We start from the raw sequence: 19271 nt of genomic DNA on the forward strand, positions 1-19271 counted from the left end.
GAGTGGTGTCCCTTATCACGCAATTAGGTCTCGTTGTGAATTGGAAGAAGAATGTGCCCAGGCCAGCCCAGCAGGTTTCTTACCTGGATCTGGTCATAGACACGCGCACGATGAGAGCGCACATTTCAGACACGCGGCCTCTCAATCTGCTCTCTGCCCTCAAGCTATGCCGACCGCCCTGCAGGCGCCCGGTTTGGGGCATCATGTGTCCTGGTGCGCACTCTTGCCCTTTACGTAGAGTGCACCAGGTCTATCAGACTGACTCCCCAGCTGTTTATTTGCTATTCGGATTCCCGGCTGGGTTGTCCACTTTCTAAGCACCGTCTCTTCCACTGGCTTTGTGACTGCATCACTTTGGCCTACAGAGAGTCTGGTTCTGTTGTTCCGGAGGGTCTCCCTGCACACTCCACGCGGGGTGTTGCTGCCTCCTCTGCTGTTTTTCACGGGGTCAGGTTGGATGACATTGGCGCTGTGGTGTCATGGTCGTCGCCTTCTGCGTTTCTATTTACTAGACGTGTCTCCATCACTTGATTCAGTTCTCTGTGCTGCTGCCTGAGATCTCTGAATTTTGCTAGGGAATCTAGTGCTTTGCCTTGATTCTATCTTTTCCCTAACAGTACAGAATCCTGTAGCCTGCTTGGTTCAGGGGTATTGTTACTGCCTGCCAATACACATTTAAATGTTTTATGTATGCCCATGCCCCTCATCTCGCGATGGTGGTGCATGAGTGTTTTTTGTTGAGCTTATGTGGAACGGATACGTTTCTTGCTGGTTGGTCCGGCAGGTAGTACATCCTTGGCTCGCTCGTTAGTTACCGGGAATGTAACTCCGGTTATCTGAGTGGAGCGGAGCCCCCTAGACCTGTTGCCCTGTCGTCTCACGAGTTATGCTGAATAAATTCTTGGGTGGACTGACTGACATTCTCTTTTAGAATTCTCTGATACAGCCTACTTATCAGTGCAACTGCATCACTATGGTCGTGGATTTGAGACCTATTCGTGCCATTGGTGGTTGTGGCTGAGGGGGTTCCCATTGAGTGGCGTGTATTAGGCTAGGTTCGTTTTGGGAAGGGGGAGACAATCAGCATAGGGTATTTTGTTGTGAAACTGCAATTTAGCAACATCTCAACTTGCTAAATATAAGATAATGCAGGCAAGGAAATAATTTTAGTTTTGTAAAGTAAGTGGGTCTTCCTACTTCATCTATCCTAATAACCTGGTTTGACCAGAATAAATCGGGTCATCAGAAAAGATCAGCCGGTAAAGTTTCTTGTCTTGTTCCCACTTGATTACACTAAAATTAGAGATGCCTTAAATGCCGATGTCCATATAGATGGAAAGAGGTTTCACTGTATTTCAATGTGATTATATATGTGTCTGTTCAAGCTTGGGCAGAGACATTGAGGAAATCTCCTTTAAAAAGTAAATGTCGGTATAATTCAGTGGCTGATGCCTCCTGATGACTCTGAGAGTTGTGATCCCTTGATCAACCAGGTCAACGGGAGAGATCAGGCAATGAAACTGGCAGTCCCACCCAGTTCTCAGTTATGTGAGTGACTAGCAAGAAGGCAATAGCTAAGGCTAAGCTAGTTCTGAAGGGACTAGTTATAGTGGACGAAATGTGTCTACTGCAGTATTGATAATGAAGACTGATGTTCCTGAGGGGTTGACAGAGGGAGAAAGAGAGATGGAAACAAATGAAATACAGCTCAAACAGCATGCCTCTATGAGCAGGAATAGTAACATTTTCTTGGATGATTTCAAGCATATGACAACTTTCATATAATCCCTAACACCCTGTTCAGATTGTGTGCTTTTCCATCTCCCCTCATAGTCCCAGTATCTTTTTATCTAAACATGAACCACACAGAAACAGAGCTGGTGTTTAAAATAAGGATGGTGAGAGAGACAAGCAGCCCTGTAGCAAGGTATTCATATTAAAGGAACCGTATGTAGGATTGTGGCCAAAACTGGTACTGCAATCACTTTAAAAATACTGTAGAGCGGTGTATCCCCTCCCCCTCCCCCCTGACTCGAGGTTGCCAGACAAGCTGCAGGATTCAGAGGAAACATAGGCTGCTTCTACGAGCTTCCAATGGCAAGTGACGACAAGTCGTACACAGTAAGCTTTTTTTCCTGTTAATTATGTTTATGCTTAATTAACAGAAAAAAATATATTTTGCAAAGTAATTATGTATTGCAAAAATGTACTAATTGTCATTAGTCAAATACAATCGTAAAGATGTATGCTTGTATGTGTCAGTACATTGTTAGAACAGTAGCTGTTAGTCTAACTTGTAACGTTAGGTATCTGTCATTAACGTAATTACAAGCACAAGCCTATGTCACTATGTGTAACCGATATCAAAGATTCAGCTATTCATTTAGCTGACGCTATAAGTGAAAGCAGCCATCTGTATTTTTTTTACTTACCCTGCAGCACACGTACATAACGCTAAAATATGTGATGTGAAAGATTACATGACATTATACTATTTTTGGCTGTAGAACTTGCATGAAAAACAAGTAGGCTACAAAACGTTCCAAGTGGGCAAAGTTTTTTTACATCATAGGCTACAAAACGTTCCAAGTGGGCAAAGTTTTTTTACATCATAGGCTACACTATGCTTTTCATTAGTTTTATGGACATTAGAAAAAGTTATTTTACCTTGGAATTGCGCCTAGTGCTTCCAAACCAACCATAGTGCATAGCCCAAAAGGTAGAGAATGTTTATTTTGAGTTAGCACTTGTACTGCTCTCACTTGTTCCAGCCTGATTCAGACTAGTACAAAAGTTTTTGTCATAAGTAGACTAAGAAATAACCAAAACATTTGCCACAGCAAGTATAACGCGGGACAAATTCAATATCACCAATGGCTATCACAGGGTTGTTTTCAGTCCCATCAGAAATTATTTTGAGTAACTTCTTAACATTAGCAATGGTCATAACAGTTCAACTTGCAGCATGTGTAACTTTGTCCACAATATACACGAAGAACGAATGAGGAATACTTTTTTCCGAGGTGAAGTTAGGCTTCTGTCTCAATTACGTTTCAAATTGCCATAATGGGTGTGCTAATGTTGTTTTCCTCAGCGTCTCAGCATAAGAACAGAGAAACGGGCTCTGATAATGCATTGCTAATGTAAGCATACGTCCATATGAGCTAACGTAACGTTAGTTTGCACGAACATGCATAACTTTGTTCGACTGTCATGAATATATGAAATGTCCATTGACATTAAGTACAAGTTAGTCAAACATAGATGAATCATACCAGTCCAGAAGAAAATTTGCAACGTTGGCGTCTGTCTTCAAATTCTTCTCCGTTTTCAGCCATCTCCATCTTTCAAAGGCATCTCCTATACAAATTCTTGTTTTATTTCGGACTTTGTCACAACATATTTCGGAATTATAACGAGGTCTTTTAGATTTCGTAACGTTAGACATATTTATCCGACTAGAGTTAGGGTAGGTTAGAGCAGAGCTGGCAACCCGGATCCCGAAACACTACTGACTTCGTGATTGGTAGATAGGTGGAGGGTGGCCAACAGGCCAAAACACAACATGACCACATCAACATCAGTTGAGGGCTGCAACTCTCACTTTTAAATGACAACATCCTGGCCAGACTACAGTTGTCAGTGATATAAGTATTTGAAATGAACATGATTTCTTAATGTCTAGTGACACATCAGGGCCATTTTATGATTCATTGAAATAGATTTCTTACATACGGTTCCTTTAAACATGTCTATGAGCGGCACCTGAGGACAACAGTGTGAGATATGCAGGCCTAGATATACTGTACAATATACATAGAAAAGGATGCTGAAGAGAATGAATGGAACTACATGTAAAACAAGTCTTGGACTTATACCTAAAATGAGCGTTGTCACAAGCAGTCCACTCCATAGGGTGCCTAAATTGGGACGCAGGTGCTATTTGGGATGCATAGTATGTAAACTAGTTAGCTGGAAGGAAGATTACCAGTCCATTACGATAACCACGCAGTTAGCTAACTTGTCTAGCCACAAACAGACATGATAATTGTGTTTTCAACTGGCTGTGAGTAGTTAGCTAGATTTCCCAACATTAGCTTAAACGTTTCCATAACGTTTTCTATCTGCACCCGATGTAAACGAAATGAACGCACCCTGTTCGTCAGCCCCTCCTCTTTCCCCGCCTACCTTGACAAGTGCTCGTTTACCAATATCCTAAGTGAGAAATATAGAACGAATAGTGTATATTTGGATTTTTGAAGTATGCAATTGTGTAGGATTTTTCGGGTACTATAGTTTTCATATGTGTATTAAAGATTAAATGTGTGTACAGCGAATGTCTCTAGAATGTGTGAATATGCAAACAACTTCACCTCCTTGAACACATCTCGTTTAGGAGGGCGGAGCTATTCTTTCTCGAAGATGTAACTCTTTGGTTGGGCCACGTCACATGACAACAAACATGTCTGACTTCGGTGTTCGGTCTTTTTCATGAAAAAGAAATCAGTATATATCATATTTTTCTAAAGCATACAGAATGGTACGTGTTACATGAAATTATTATACAAATATTTGCCTTGTTTAAGTTTGTTCAAATTGTGCTTGCCGCGTATTATAACCCAACTAAACACAAAAAAAGTAACCAGCTAACTAGCATATGCCGAACAGTTAGTATACATTAATGGTTAAATAGCTAGCCAGCGACGCTAGTTAGATTAAACTTTTCTTAACATAAGGAGACTCTTTGCTTACGATATATTTGATGTAGCTAGCTACAGTACATACCATCAAAAAGTGTATAATACTAGAATCTATGTAGACTACATCACAACTACTGTAGTTCCCATTATTACTTACAAATAAAAAAAAAATCATTGAAAATAATAATGATGAACCGGAACAAAAACTATAGGGTTTCACCAATGAACTGAACCAAAGAGTAGCTAATACAACACAAAATACCGTTATAAAATGGCCTATTATTTAATGGGCAGAAATGACCGATGGCTTTATGGAGAATAGAGAACAGATCATCGTTTTAACTTTCTTTCTGTAGATAATTGGAAATATCCTTTTCCGCCTGAAAGGGTCTCTGGAATTCAAGTGCCAGTTGAACACCACAAATGGTAAGTAGAGTCTAAATTTGTGGTTGTTAGAGAGAATAAAAACACAAGGTCCAGATATGATGGATATCTCACAAAAATGTTTGAAATTGTAGTTTTAACATGTATGTTCTTATTTTGGCATTTTGGTTCCATGTTGTGAATGAAAGTATACAATGTCTGTCTCTTGTCTCATTGCAGAACCACACATACAAAAGGTAATCTCGAGGACCTTTGAGGACCTCTGCTCTCAAGTGAAATCAGAATCACTTGTTCTCAGTGTCTGTAACAGTCCAGTTTTTATTTGGCCTAACAAAGGAGGACGTGCAACGCCTGAATGTTTAACTCCAAACAGTCCATGTAAAGATCTCCAACAATTTATCCAGTAAGTCATGCATCACAGTTGGCAGCATCTTGTTCCACATTTATTTAGAGTCCACTATTTAACTGTTGTAAACATGGTAATATTTTTATTAAGTAACTACGTGTAATAATTAGTTACCACTTAATTAGTTCAACTTGATGAGTACATGGCCTGCAATCTCTATGTAGCTTATGCAAAATACTGTAAGTTACAGTGAGGGAAAAAAATTATTTGATTTTGTATGTTTGCCCACTGACAAAGAAATGACCAGTCTGTCATTTTAATGGTAGGTTTATTTGAACAGTGAGAGACAGAATAACAACAACAAAATCCAGAAAAACGCATGTCAAAAATGTTATAGATTGATTTGCATTTTAATGAGTGAAATAAGTATTTGACCCCTCTGCAAAATTTGACTTAGTACTTGGTGGCAAAACCCTTGTTGGCAATCACAGAGGTCAGATGTTTCTTGTAGTTGGCCACCAGGTTTGAAACATCTCAAGAGGGATTTTGTCCCGCTCCTCTTTGCAGATCTTCTCCAAGTCGTTAAGGTTTCAAGGCTGACGTTTGACAACTCAAACTTTCAGTTCACTCCACAGATTTTCTAAGGGATTAAAGTCTAGAGGCTGGCTATGCCACTCCAGGACCTTCATGTGCTTCTTCTTGAGCCACTCCTTTGTTGCCTTGGCTGTATATTTTGAATCATTTTCATGCTGGAATACCCATCCACGACCCATTTTTAATGCCCTGGCTGAGGGAAGGAGGTTCTCACCCAAGATTTGACGTACATGGCCCTGTCCATTGTCCCTTTGATGCAGTGATGTTGTCTGACATCCTTGGACAGCTCTTTGGTCTTGGCCATGGTGGAGAGTTTGGAATCTGATTGATTGCTTCTGTGGACAGGTGTCTTTTATACAGGTAACAAGCTGAGATTAGGAGCACTCCCTTTAAGAGTGTGCTCCTAGTCTCAGCTCGTTACCTGTATAAAAAACACCTGGGAGACAGAAATCTTTCTGATTGAGAGGGGATCAAATACTTATTTCACTTATTAAAATGCAAATCAATTTATGAAATGTTTTTCTGGATTTTCTTGTTTTTATTCTGTCTCTCACTGTTCAAATACCAATAAAATGATAGACTGATAATTTCTTTGTCAGTGGGCAAATGTACAAAATCAGCAGGGGACCAAATAATTTTTTTCCTCACTCTATGTGCAGAAATGCTGGTTCAGGTTATTACATTATTGTGGAATGAAAACCGAAGTAAATGGAAATATTGTCCAACCTCTTTTTTTTTTTTTAGGACCGATGACCAGGAAAGTATGAAATCTAAAAAGAAGGAGAAAACAAATGCATCAGCAGCAGTATGTGTGCTTGTTTTATGGCAAATTGGCTTGTTTGGTTACCTAAGTAATTCTATAGACAGTTCTTCATGCAAGCCACCACACATTTTTATGTCACTTGTGTGTCATTTACAAAACTTTTTGGGTCATATTTTTCTTTGGCCTCATTTGTTTTATTATGTGTCTTTCAGGTTGTTATAAACCTGAACCTTATGACTGAAGTGACAGAACCAGCCGACCTCTCAGCAACCACCCTCATGAGATGTAGTACTAAACACCACTTCCTATACACTGCTATGCCCATGGACTGCGTGGTCAGTTTGCCCTCCAGTGAGAGGTTATCAGTGTATGTAATCCTGAATTTCTCTAAAGCAGGGATCAGCAACTAGGTTTGGCCTAAAATTTGCGATCCATACTTAAACAAATTCCCAGGGCCCAATTCGTAGGACATGCTGTTCTAATCTAAAAACATTTTTAACACATTTGGTGAGAATCTCCATTCTATCACAATAGCATAGTAATTTTTACTTGGTTACAACGATAATATCACAGAGTCCTCTATTAAAACTGGGGGGTTTAGTGCATTGTTTGAAAAAATCAGTTTGGTGTTTATTTTTCCTCAAAGAAAAGGTGGATAATAAAAAAATATTCAGGGAAGAATGAGCATACATGCACTGTAGGCATTTTTACCATATTAAAACCAGTGTTTAGTTTGCAATCTTTACTTAGTATGGTAACAGAGATATCAATCAACAAACATTTGAGATTAATGTAGCTCACATGACAATACAATACATTCCTGACTGAAGTGACATAATAGAAAAACACAGGTTTTAAAAAGTGCAGTTTCTCATCACACAATAGGACATTCATTGTTTTAAATTTGAGACTATTTCTTTGTCATCCCTGCAGTGTGTATGATGCTCTTGTGGTGGCGCTGTGCAGCCAGCTGGATGAAATGAAGAAAGTGATGCTGCGGCACATGAAAGGAATGACCCTGTTGATTCCACAGCCATTCCACTTCCTCCTCCCAGACCCTGTGGGCCTGGTGACGGTGGTCTACCCTGCGGGTGTGCCCGATAGCCAACTGGAAATACAACGCAAGGCAAGGGCCAAATTCTAGGTGGAAAATTGCTATCCACGTATATCAACCCCACTATTTCCTAGGCAGAGGATAAACAGCTCATAGCTATACTCCTTTTCACTTTTGTTTGTTGCTTTATCACTTGAGTTGACTAAGAACACATTTTAACTTACAGGAAAGACCAGTGGCTTTTAAATTTACAGAATAGTTCTAATGAACTATTAGAAGGCATCAGTAAACCTTTTTGCTGTTTGACCAATGACACTAGCTTAACCATTGATCTCAATCAGTTTCATGGGGGAGTCTATTTATAGCTTTAGATTTACATCTTCCTGGCCTGGCAAGCATATTTTCTATTTACAAACATACAACACATGCTGATCTAGCAGCTGATTTAGCGTGGCCAGCTAATTTTCTATCCACCTATGCAAGCACATGTGTTAATGGACATTGTATATCTCTGTTTTGTCAAAACATTCATAGTGGGGCCAGAGAAATCGCTTGTTACACTGTCCCCCTTCAAATTTCATCTGTGGTGGTTGAAATTGCTGCCCTAACCTTGTTCAGCAGATCATGTTTACCTAACTGAATACTAGCATTATTTTAATTGTGTTAGTGATTTGTTGGAATAAAATCCTGCATATTAATTTCACCATCTTACACTTCCTGTACACTAGAATTGAGAAAAATACACACGTAGCGTTTGCAAAATGTAAACGACATACTTGTTTGTGAAATATATAATTCACATTTTTAAATGCTGGTTTTATATTTGGATACAATTGTGTACAGTACCAGATTAATTTCATAATGCTGTTTTGTCTGTGTAGGAGCTGCACAGTCGGTTTGAACTGCCAGGCAACCGGCCGTATCTGAGAAGAGCCAACAGTTTGCATTTCCCTGATGAGCCCTACAAAGATGGCTACCTCCGAAACCCCCACCTCCACCTTAAACCACCAACCCTAGGGAACGGCAAGGTTGGTCAGCACATAGACACAGCATCTAATGCCCACAGTAAATGCGCTTAGCTTGGTTTTCCCTTGGCTCTATCTCTTGCTAGCTGTACTTGGTCCAAGGGGTATACAGCTACCACCACTACATGCAGGACCGTGTGGATGACAATGGCTGGGGCTGTGCCTACCGATCCCTCCAGACCATCTGCTCCTGGTTCCAACAGCAGGGCTACACGGAAAAGGCGGTGCCCACCCACAAGGAGATCCAACAGGTAGGACACGATCACTCCATCCCATATCAGTGCCTCCACATACACAATTGTAGAGATCAGAGAGGGTTGGAAAGGTGTGTGAATTTGGGCTATCAATTCTATATAATATACATTTCCTTTTTTTGTGTGTATATTTGGTGAAGCTATGGTTATCAGTTTGTCCAGGAGGTGTTTTTCCCAAAAACTTAACTTTGAATTCAAGGCAGCAGATGGTCCTTGCTAAAAATGTTGACCCATGCAACACAGCAAGATTTGATAGGAATTAGTGAAAGCTTTGAGAGTATCCATTCTAATTTCACACTAGTTGGCCTGTAACTTCATAACTGGTAGTTAGGGCAGTATTTGGTGATAAGATCTATTAAATGCATTGACTTGTAGTCTCCTCATACATCTGTAGAGGCAGGACTATACGTAGTGCACTTTTTAGGAAAAAAATATTTCCAATTCAGTTTCCTGAGATAATCTTCCTGACGCTGTCACACAGGCCCTGGTAGATGTCGGAGACAAGCAAGGTTCTTTCGTAGGCTCTCGCCAGTGGATTGGCTCCATTGAGGTTGCAGCCGTGCTGGATCAGCTGCTGGGGGTCACCTCCAAGATCATGTTTGTGAGGTGAAATCAATGGTCAATTGTTCAGTGCCACAATGTTAAGCATTTTAGGGAAAAGGCTTAGCTCTGCTTCTTAGATTTCACTTTTAATTGTATGCTTGTATTTCCTAAAGCCAAGGCTCTGAGCTGGCCTCCAAAGGTAGAGAACTGGCTAACCATTTCCTTTCTGAAGGGACTCCTGTTATGATTGGTGAGTGAAATCTGCAACTATTAAGACATTTGCTTGAATGAAATTTATTGATTTAGAATGTTTTTATTTATATTATAGAACAAACTATTATGTACATTATAGATTATGTAGATTTACTGACAGCAGTTAAGAGTTAAGTATGTTGCTCAAGAGCATAAGAACATTTCAAATTTCACTTATGTTACATCTAGGTATGGGACGATAGACGATTTTAGTACTAGTCGCGATGGAAATTACTTACGATTATGAATTGTGGAGAAATTCCATAAATCGTGATAATCGTAACTCTGGATAATCCTCATGAGTTACTTGAAAAAGTTCTGCCAGTATCTGAAGTTTCCCTGACTGCTTGTTTTATTTTACAAATGGAGCACACATCTCACATTGTAGAAGAATATTGTCAATTACAATAAAAATCTAAATTAAATTCTTACATGTCATTGAGTTGGGATTGTATTGTAATGATATAAAGAATAGACTAATTTTCCAATTCCTGGATTTTAATTTCTTTATTTGGAGAGAATTTAAGTAATATTAGATAGACAGGTCTACTACCTGAGACAGGTCAACTTTTAACTAACCTTGACCAAAAATAAATGCTGATAGATATTACATATGTTGTTACTCTTAAAATGCATGATGAAAATATGTTTTGGGGAGTATGCCGAGACCCCCCAAAACAGGGCTTAGCCCCCCCATTCATGATTTTCTAGTGACGTCCCTGGATTCAACTTTGACATTGAACAAGTACAGTACAACGAGATGCAGTTAGCATCTAACATGAAGTGCGAATAGAAGAGGGCAAAAAATGTACTTGTATTAACTATAATGTACACTGAACAAAATTATAAACATCACTTTTGTTTTTGCCCCCATTTAACATGAGCTGAACTCAAATATCTAAGACTTTCTCTATGTACACAAAAGGCCTATTTCTCTCATATTTTGTTCACAAATCTGTCTAAATCTGTGTTAGTGAGCACTTCTCCTTTGCCGAGATAATCCATCCACCTCAAAGGTGTGGCATATCAAGATGCTGATTAAACAGCATGATAATTGCACAGGTGTGCCTTAGGCTGGCACAATAAAAGGCAACTCTAAAATATGCAGTCCTATCACACAGCACAATGCCACAGATGTCGCAAGTTTTGAGGGTGCGTGCAATTAGCATGCTGACTGCAGGAATGTCGACCAGAGCTGTTGCCTGTGAATAGAATGTTCATTTCTCTACTATAAGCCAAAGGCGTTTCAGAGAATTTGGCAGTACATCCAACCGGCCTCACAACCGCAGACCACGTGTAACCACACCAGCCCAGGACCTCCACATCCAGCAATCATCTCCAAGATTGTCTGAGACCACCCACCCGGACAGCTGCTGCAACAATCGGTTAGCATAACCAAATAATTTTTGCACAAACTGTCAGAAACCATCTCAGGGAAGCTCATCTGCATACTCGTCGTCCTCATCAGGGTCTCGACCTGATTGAAATTCGTTGTCGTAACCGACTTGAGTGGGCAAATGCTCACATTCGATGGCGTCTGGCACTTTGGAGAGGTGTTCTCTTCACAGATGAATCCCGGTATTCACTGTACAGGGCAGATGGCAGACAGCATGTATGGTTGAGCGTGTGGGTGAGCAGTTTGCTGATGTCAACATTGTGGGTCGAGTGGCCCATGGCCGCGGTGGGGTTATGGTATGGGCAGGCATGTGTTATGGACAACGAACACCGGTGCATTTTATTGATGGCATTTTGAATGCACAGAGATACCGTGACAAGATCCTGAGGCCCATTGTTGTGCCATTCATCTATGACCATCACCTCATGTTGCAGCATGATAATGCACAGCCCCATGTTGCAAGGATCTGTACACAATTCCTGGAAGCTGAAAACATCCCAGTTCTTGCATGGCCAGCATACTCACCGGACAGGTCACCCATTGAGTATGTTTGGGGTGCTCTGGATCGGTGTATAAGACAGCATGTTCCAGGTCCTGCCAATATCCAGCAACTTCGCACAGTCATTGAAGATATTTGAGAGAAACAGGCCTTTTGTGTACATAGAGAAAGTCTTAGATCTTTGACGTCAGCTCATGATAAATGGGGACAAAAGTGTTGCATTTATAATTTTGTTCAGTATATGTTACAGATGTGACATACAGATGTGCAATGTATAGATGGGCAATGAAGGCAAATGCAGTAGAAATGGCGATTCTAAATGCCACTAAACATCCTCTGCAATGTATTATCAATGAAGCTGGCAACCATATACATTTAGAGATTAACATGTTATTATAGTATTAATTATTTAAAACCTTCTTAAAAATTATTTTATTATAATGGAATTTAAATGCACCAGAACAATATTGATGTAATGGAAGAATATCCAATCAGCCGTTTTGGGATTGTTATTAATTGGAGTAAAATTGTAAATCTGGATAATCTTGGCCAGGATAATCGTGGCATGAAATTTTAATATCGTCCCACTCCTAGGTACATCACACTGTCAGATTTGCCTCTACCTAGAATGAATACTTGTTATGTGCAGAAAAAAACCTTAAAGTGGTTGTTCTGCATATCTCTTTAAATCCTACGATCTGGGTCCAGATGGGTGCACTAGTACATCAAGTTTTATGTGAAAATGACACGTTAACATCTACACTGCTCAAAAATGTAAGTGAACACGTAAATCACTGTTCCCACTTGTGTGAATTTCATCATGGCAACTCATAATGTGACTCAGTAGTGTGTATGGCCCCCACGTGCCTGTATGCACTCCCGAAAACGTCTGTGGATGCTCCTGATGAGACGGCAGATGGTGCCCTGGGGGATCTCCTCTCCTCCTGGATCAGGGCGTCAGTGATCTCCTGGACAGTCTGTGGTGCTACTTGCCGACAGCGGATGCACCGATAAATAACATCCCAGAGGTTTTCTGGTCTGGGGAACATGAGGGCCTGTCAAAGGCATCAATGCCTTTGTCATCCAAGAACTGCCTACACTCTCTGGCCACATGAGACCGGACCAGCGTAAGGTCTGACGATGGGTCTGAGGATTTCGTCCCGGTACCTAACAACAGTCAGGGTACCGTTGGCTAGCACGTGGAGGTCTGTGCGACCCTCCAAGTGTATGCCTCCCCAGACCATCACTGACCCACCGCCAAACCGGTCATGCTGGATGATGTTGCAGGCAGTATAATCACCACAGCGTTTCCAGACACTTTCCCGTCTGTCATATGTGCTCAGTGTGAACCTGCTCTCATCTGTGAAGAGAATGGGGCGCCAATGGCAGACCTGCCAATTCAGGTGTTCTCTGGCAAATGCCAGTTGAGCTGCATGGTGCCGGGCTGTGAACACAGGTCCCACTAGATGTCGGGCCATCATGCCACTCTACTGGAGGTCCTTTGGTAGGGCCCCGGCAGTGCTTCTCCTGTTCCTCCTCGGATACCGGTCCTGCTGCTAGGTTGTTGGTCTTCTACGGTCCTGTACAGCTCTTCTTGTGTAACGGTCCATCTCCTGGTATCTCTTCCATGCTCTTGAGACTGTACTGGGAGACACAGCAAACCTCCCACCCTATCCATTGAGTGAGCCAATCATAATATTTTGCATTAAGGGAAGATCTTTTTCCAAAACATGTTTGAGTAAGTAAAACTCCCAACTTCTAGATGTTTGCAGTTTCTGGACTGGGTTGTGGTGCACAGGGCATCACATTTAAAGCATGAACCAATACACTGTTCCTAGATCTGTTTGTTCTCGACTGTCCGTCACTGTTAAACATGACCATTTCATAATAAGTTCTCAAGTTAGCAGAAATAGACTTGGCAACCAGCCTACTGACATTGCATTTGATCTAACCTGTTACTATTTACTTCCACCCCAGGAGGAGGCGTCCTAGCACACACTATCCTTGGAGTGGCATGGAGCGAGACCACGGGTGAGATCCGGTACCTTATTCTGGACCCACATTACACCGGGGCTGAGGATTTGCAGGTCATCACGGACAAGGTACTGGATGGTTTTGTTAAATACTGGAGTTAGGTATTATCTTCAGACCTCATCCAGTGTAAATGTAGATTTAGTCTAAAATTCTGAATGAATCCCTCTTAAATACTGCAATTACAGTGCATAATTTCAATTTATTTAACTTCAATTTACAATGAAATAGCTATAAATGTAACTAGAAGCTACTATAGAAATTGTTATTGCAGTCTGTATTCTCAAAGTGCAGTCAAATTGTCATTCCCTACATAGATAATTTTTTTGTGCAATCCCAAAATGGAGAGTTGACATCCGTTTCTTTCCCCAGGGCTGGTGCGGATGGAAGAGCCCGCAATTTTGGGACCAAAACGCCTACTACAATCTCTGTTTGCCTCAGAGACCCAAGACCATATGAGTATGTATTGGTTTCAACATGTACCGGGACTCTTGTCCAACAGTAGTTACACATCTCTGAAAATAAATGAACATCAGAAGTAAATGTGCTTTTTTTTTTGTGTGTGTGTGATGAAAGTTTCAGTTTTTATCTCAATTTCCCATTCATGAAGAAGTATGGGTGTGAATCATTGGAACTCAAAGATTCATTGTAAACAAAGTTCTGTGTAAATATATTTTTGTAACTGGTGTCCAAAGGTCTTGAGGCTGACTATATTGAGCCTACATGACTTCCATACTTTTGTAGTATTATGCAGCATTACTAGTTATTTTTTTAGTACAATAATCACACGTGTTGTTCTCTGAACCACCACCAATACATAGTGGTCTCTGTCACCATTGGTTGCAGGAGAAGGATCCTTTCTGCCCATATCCATTTCAAACTTAAAAATATCAACATTGGCTGAAACTTTGCCAGTCATTGCCATGCTAACATGTGATCGACTCACTGAGACAACCCGGTTAAGGGTTATGTTAGAGACAGTTCCTGGGACTGTATAGGTTGACCTCCTGCATCCCTGTCCTGCATAGAACATTTATAAGCATTGTAAACCTTTAAAAAGTCTTGAGGTTCCTTGTTCAATCATCAGTCTCGAGCCCTTTTTCTGTCTTGGGTCCCGGTAGAAAAGTGTGCCCTCTTTTGTCCTGCCACCTTACTACATGGGAAACTGGGTAGTCGGCAAGCTGCAAGCCTGGTGGGTATCAAAGTCCTGCTGCTTGCCAGGAGTCGCGTCATTCGGAGTGTGTTCAGGAATCGTCCGCACTCCACAAATCCATAAGACCATGCCAAATCTTCAGCAGTTCTGCCCTCATTGTTGCAAAGTCTGCATGGGAAGTGTTTGTGGATAAATATTAGGGATCATAAAAGCAACTGGGTAGATGGAAAAAGTATACAAAGTAGTTTAGTTTTCCTTTGGAACTCTCATTGGTGAGTAATATGTTTAGGGCTGTCACTAATGACTATTCTGTCAATACTTACTATAATAAAAATAAAACTGCACAATATTTATAAAACAATTCCACATCCTTCATTGCAGGTTTGTGGGTTATGATTGGTATTGCAATACATTACAATGACTGAAATACAATTGCATATTGCATCTTGCATATTTTCCAAATAAAACAAATCCTGTACTTGGCAAATAATTTTACACAAAGTGGACTTTCATTGCTAAAGAAAGATACAGTAAAGAATGAGTCTCTGTAAAACTTTACCCTTTATAAAACTGCAGCTTGTTTGATAGCGGATGCGACCATTGCTTCCAGCAAATACATTGACACTAACTTAATTAACATTAAAATAAAACTTCAAGTAATTTAGCAGGAAGTCTGCCTCAGTAGCTATGTTCCCTTTTACTTTTTTGGTTGGGACCATGCAAGACCGTCTTCAATGTTCACCACCTTTTTTAATAGAAGCCTTGTAAATTCTAAAGAAAGGATATTTTTAAATCAAAATACTTGAGTTACTCAAATCGTGACAGCCATAAAGATGTTTACAAATTAACAGGAACAATTTTTAATGTGAACATGGACACTCACCCAAGTTTTGCATCCCTGGCAACGAGCACACTGATGCATTCCAAACTGCCAGCCTTGGCAGCTTTATGAACAGGTGTCTCCCCATTGCTGTCCTTCAATGGAAAACAGAAAAATGTACATGAAGACTGGTGCCTTAATAAACATTGATAACATATCCTCACTTCCCAAGCACCTGGCCACCATTTCTACTGTAAATGTATTTCATTCTAAAATCCTTCCACAACTTTTAGGAAAATCATTTCAATTGTTTTTTGTCAAAAATGACTTCCAATGGAGACCGGACCATTCAGGAACACTCAAACCATCTTGGAAAGCTATTTAAGCCTGCCTTTTGTCACATCCTGATTGTGTTCACAAGTTTTGTCTTGCCCCACCCACTCCAGATGTCTCCCATCTGCCCATTAGTCACTTGGGTATTTAGCCAGTGGGTCTATGTTCATCCTGTGCCAAATCTTGTGGGTTTGTACCGAGGGTTCCCCCAATAACCCTGTTACCAGTTCTGTTCCTGCCCTGTGCCATTACCTCTGCCTGTCCCGGACTTCGAGATCTCTCTGCCTGCTACCTGCTTGTCTCTTTGCCGCCAGCCTGTGTACAGATCTCCTGCCTCTCTACGACTACCCCAGCCTGTACATCAATGGGTCTGCAGTAGAGAGAGTTCACAACATCCGGTTCCATGGTGTCAAGATCAGCGATGACTTGACCTGGTCGCATCACTCTAACATCTTGGTGAAGGAGGCCAGGAAACGGCTCTTCTTCCTACGCCGATTAAGGAGATTTGGCATGGATACTATGATATTCTCCAACTTCTACAGATGCACTATCGAGAGTATCCTGTCCGGCTGTGTCACCGCCTGGTATGGCATCTGCACCGCCCTCGACCGTAAAGCACTTCAGAGGGTGATTAAAAAAGCAGAGCGGATCACTAGGTCTGACCTGCCATCCCTGCAGGATCTCTACAGAGAGAGGTGTAGGAGGAGGAGCAAAAAAATCATTACAGATCCCAGCCACCCATGGCATGGACTGTTTACCAAGCTGCCATCAGGCAGAAGGTACAGGAGTATTCCGTCCAAAACTAACAGGCTACGAGACAGTTTCTTTCCTCAGGCCGTAAGGCCGCTCAATTCAGGAACCCCTCCTCCCTTCCATCCATAGTCCCATGCACACCTGTCACTTTATATCATGCTCATCTGCCAATCATATCATGCACAGCTGTCACTTTTACATTGCACTACGGTTGTACAGTTGTATAGTTATAATTGAAGCATGTTTTTTGTGAAGTGTTATTATTGATAGTTCGTGTTATCTTGTTATATAATTACTGTAACTTTTTTAACTTTTAACTTCACTGTCAGGATTAGGAAAACCAAGCATTTCATTGCCATAATTTGTTATGGCAAATGACAAACCTTTTGGACTGAACATGAACTACCTCCTCCGCCAGCCTTTGTACCGATCTTTTGCCTGCCCGTGACTCCTCTCTGCCTGCCACTTGCCTGTACCTCTGCTGCCAGCCCGATGTCAACCCTGCCTTCTTCGACTACTCTTCTCCAATATAAATCATTATTTATTTGAAACAAGTCACCTGTGTCCGTGTCTACCTCCGAGCGTGTAACATGATACTTTGCATTGCAATTTGATTATTGTCTTATAGACAAACACATTATCCACTAACATTTTAGTTTGGTGTTGCAACATTATTTTAATTCTTGAACTCCCCTGCCAATTACAAGTGTCAAGTATACCCATAACATAAAGCTGTCATCACCACTGGTACATACCATTACAGCGAAAACTAGGTAGCTCTATATGGAACAGTAATTAATGTGTAGGTGTTGAATACTAACATATGCGCAAAATTTATTTTTTCTTACAAATATATTTGAACATGAAAACAATGTAATCTCAAAATAATAAAAAATTGAATACAAAATGGAATCACATTTTAATAATTTACCATTTTTAATTCAGTAATAAGAGAATTTGTCTGAGGTTTCAATACTTATGCAAGACACTGCTAGCATACACTAGCGCAGTTTTACTACAAACATCTGGCTACTCTTTTTGGAACATGACTGATATATTAATATAATAGCCTAAGTTGAATACAATGGTCAATATTTGATTTATCATGTTGGCCTAATATTTAGACAATGATTTTATATATACAGTGTTAAATGTAATTAACTTTATATTACTGTTTAATTTGATGTACCAAAAACATACAATTGAGTGGCAGTACCTGCTGATTTGCATCTGCTCCGGTTTGCAGTAGCCAATGCAAACAAAAGGCTTGGCCGCCACATGCCGCCAAGTGTGCAGGAGACTGTCCCAATTCATTGCTGTAGTTGACAGCATCTCCGCCTTCGAATAAATTACTTACACAGGCCATCTGCATAACAAAGGAAACAAAGAATAACATTTGATGAACGAAATGTGTATTTACATCTGCTGCTACTATGTTTTTCTGATATGTAGGCCTATTTAGGCCTAAAATAATAGTTTTAAAATGGGGCTACATTGTCATTGGGGTCATATGAAATTACCAGTGTGATAAATTGCGTTGCAACCTTATATATATATCAAGTCACTGATTATAAAAGGAGAAACTAACGGTAATTGACAAACCGTGATGAAAACTTCTAAAAGGCTACTCCGTTTAAATTAGTCTACCTTAAAACTAAATAAGAAATCAAATGACACAACTGCAATAAAAGTTGTAATGCTGCACTAAAGAAACTAAATAGCCTATAACGTCGTAATGCAACACATTCATACCTGTGAGTCGGAATCAAGAAGAAACATGGTCAGATGAAATAGCCAAAATCAAAAATGCCTCTTCCACAACCAACCACTCCTTCGTTGTAAATAAATGACTACATGTGATAGAAAGAACACAAGCACTGAAGTACAATCAGCTGGTCACGTGACATTACATTTACCAAGCTCCATGAGCGTGCGTCTAGCCCGCCCTATCCATATAAACACATAATGGACAAGGAGAGCTGTGCGAAATCACACGTACGCACTGGCAGTGGTGTGGCTGTGCTGAGCTGGGATAGTGTACCAGAGTGCTTACGCAAGGGCATAGGAAGTGGTCTGACATGGGGAAAATGGAGGGCACATTTCTTGACTTTTTTCGAAAAGGTAATAGAAAATTCTTAATTTACCAATGGACAAATAATAAGTCTTTGGCCCATGGAGATCCAAACTGTATCTAATAAAAACATAAATATTCTGGGTTGCTATCTTATATTGTTTAGTTTTTTTTAGGACACCAAATTGCACTTGTAGTAGCCACTCTTCCTGAGGCCCACATAAAACATAACATGACAAATGCAGACAAAAAATAATGTAGGTATCAAACCTAAATTGCATGTACCTGCAAGTCCAAAAC

At 40.5% G+C, this 19271-nt stretch overlaps 2 protein-coding genes across 3 annotated transcripts; one reads left to right on the plus strand and one right to left on the minus strand.

Moving 5' to 3' along the window:
- The first annotated feature begins 4421 nt into the window (after positions 1-4421).
- ufsp2 (ufm1-specific peptidase 2) lies at positions 4422-14384 on the plus strand. 2 transcript variants are annotated; one of them, XM_010888559.4, is made up of 13 exons: positions 4422-4540; positions 5057-5126; positions 5304-5320; positions 5421-5487; positions 6769-6829; positions 7000-7154; positions 7721-7913; positions 8723-8869; positions 8953-9117; positions 9602-9726; positions 9837-9913; positions 13788-13912; positions 14214-14384. In XM_010888559.4, the coding sequence occupies exons 5-13, from the start codon at positions 6788-6790 to the stop codon at positions 14298-14300; spliced, it is 1116 nt and encodes a 371-aa protein (XP_010886861.2). In that variant the 5' UTR covers positions 4422-4540; positions 5057-5126; positions 5304-5320; positions 5421-5487; positions 6769-6787; the 3' UTR covers positions 14301-14384. The 2 variants fall into 2 exon arrangements, with proteins under 2 accessions (XP_010886861.2, XP_010886860.2); XM_010888558.3 differs by having other exon boundaries at positions 5304-5487.
- ankrd37 (ankyrin repeat domain 37) lies at positions 14024-18854 on the minus strand. Its single transcript, XM_010888560.5, has 4 exons — positions 18653-18854; positions 18117-18266; positions 15878-15969; positions 14024-15162 (listed from the first exon to the last, which is right to left on the minus strand). The coding sequence occupies exons 1-4, from the start codon at positions 18677-18679 to the stop codon at positions 14925-14927; spliced, it is 507 nt and encodes a 168-aa protein (XP_010886862.1). The 5' UTR covers positions 18680-18854; the 3' UTR covers positions 14024-14924.
- Between the last annotated feature and the right edge of the window lie 417 nt (positions 18855-19271).

Source organism: Esox lucius, chromosome 25 (genome assembly GCF_011004845.1).
Source record: "Esox lucius isolate fEsoLuc1 chromosome 25, fEsoLuc1.pri, whole genome shotgun sequence".
In the NCBI taxonomy this organism is placed as follows: Eukaryota; Metazoa; Chordata; class Actinopteri; order Esociformes; family Esocidae; genus Esox; species Esox lucius.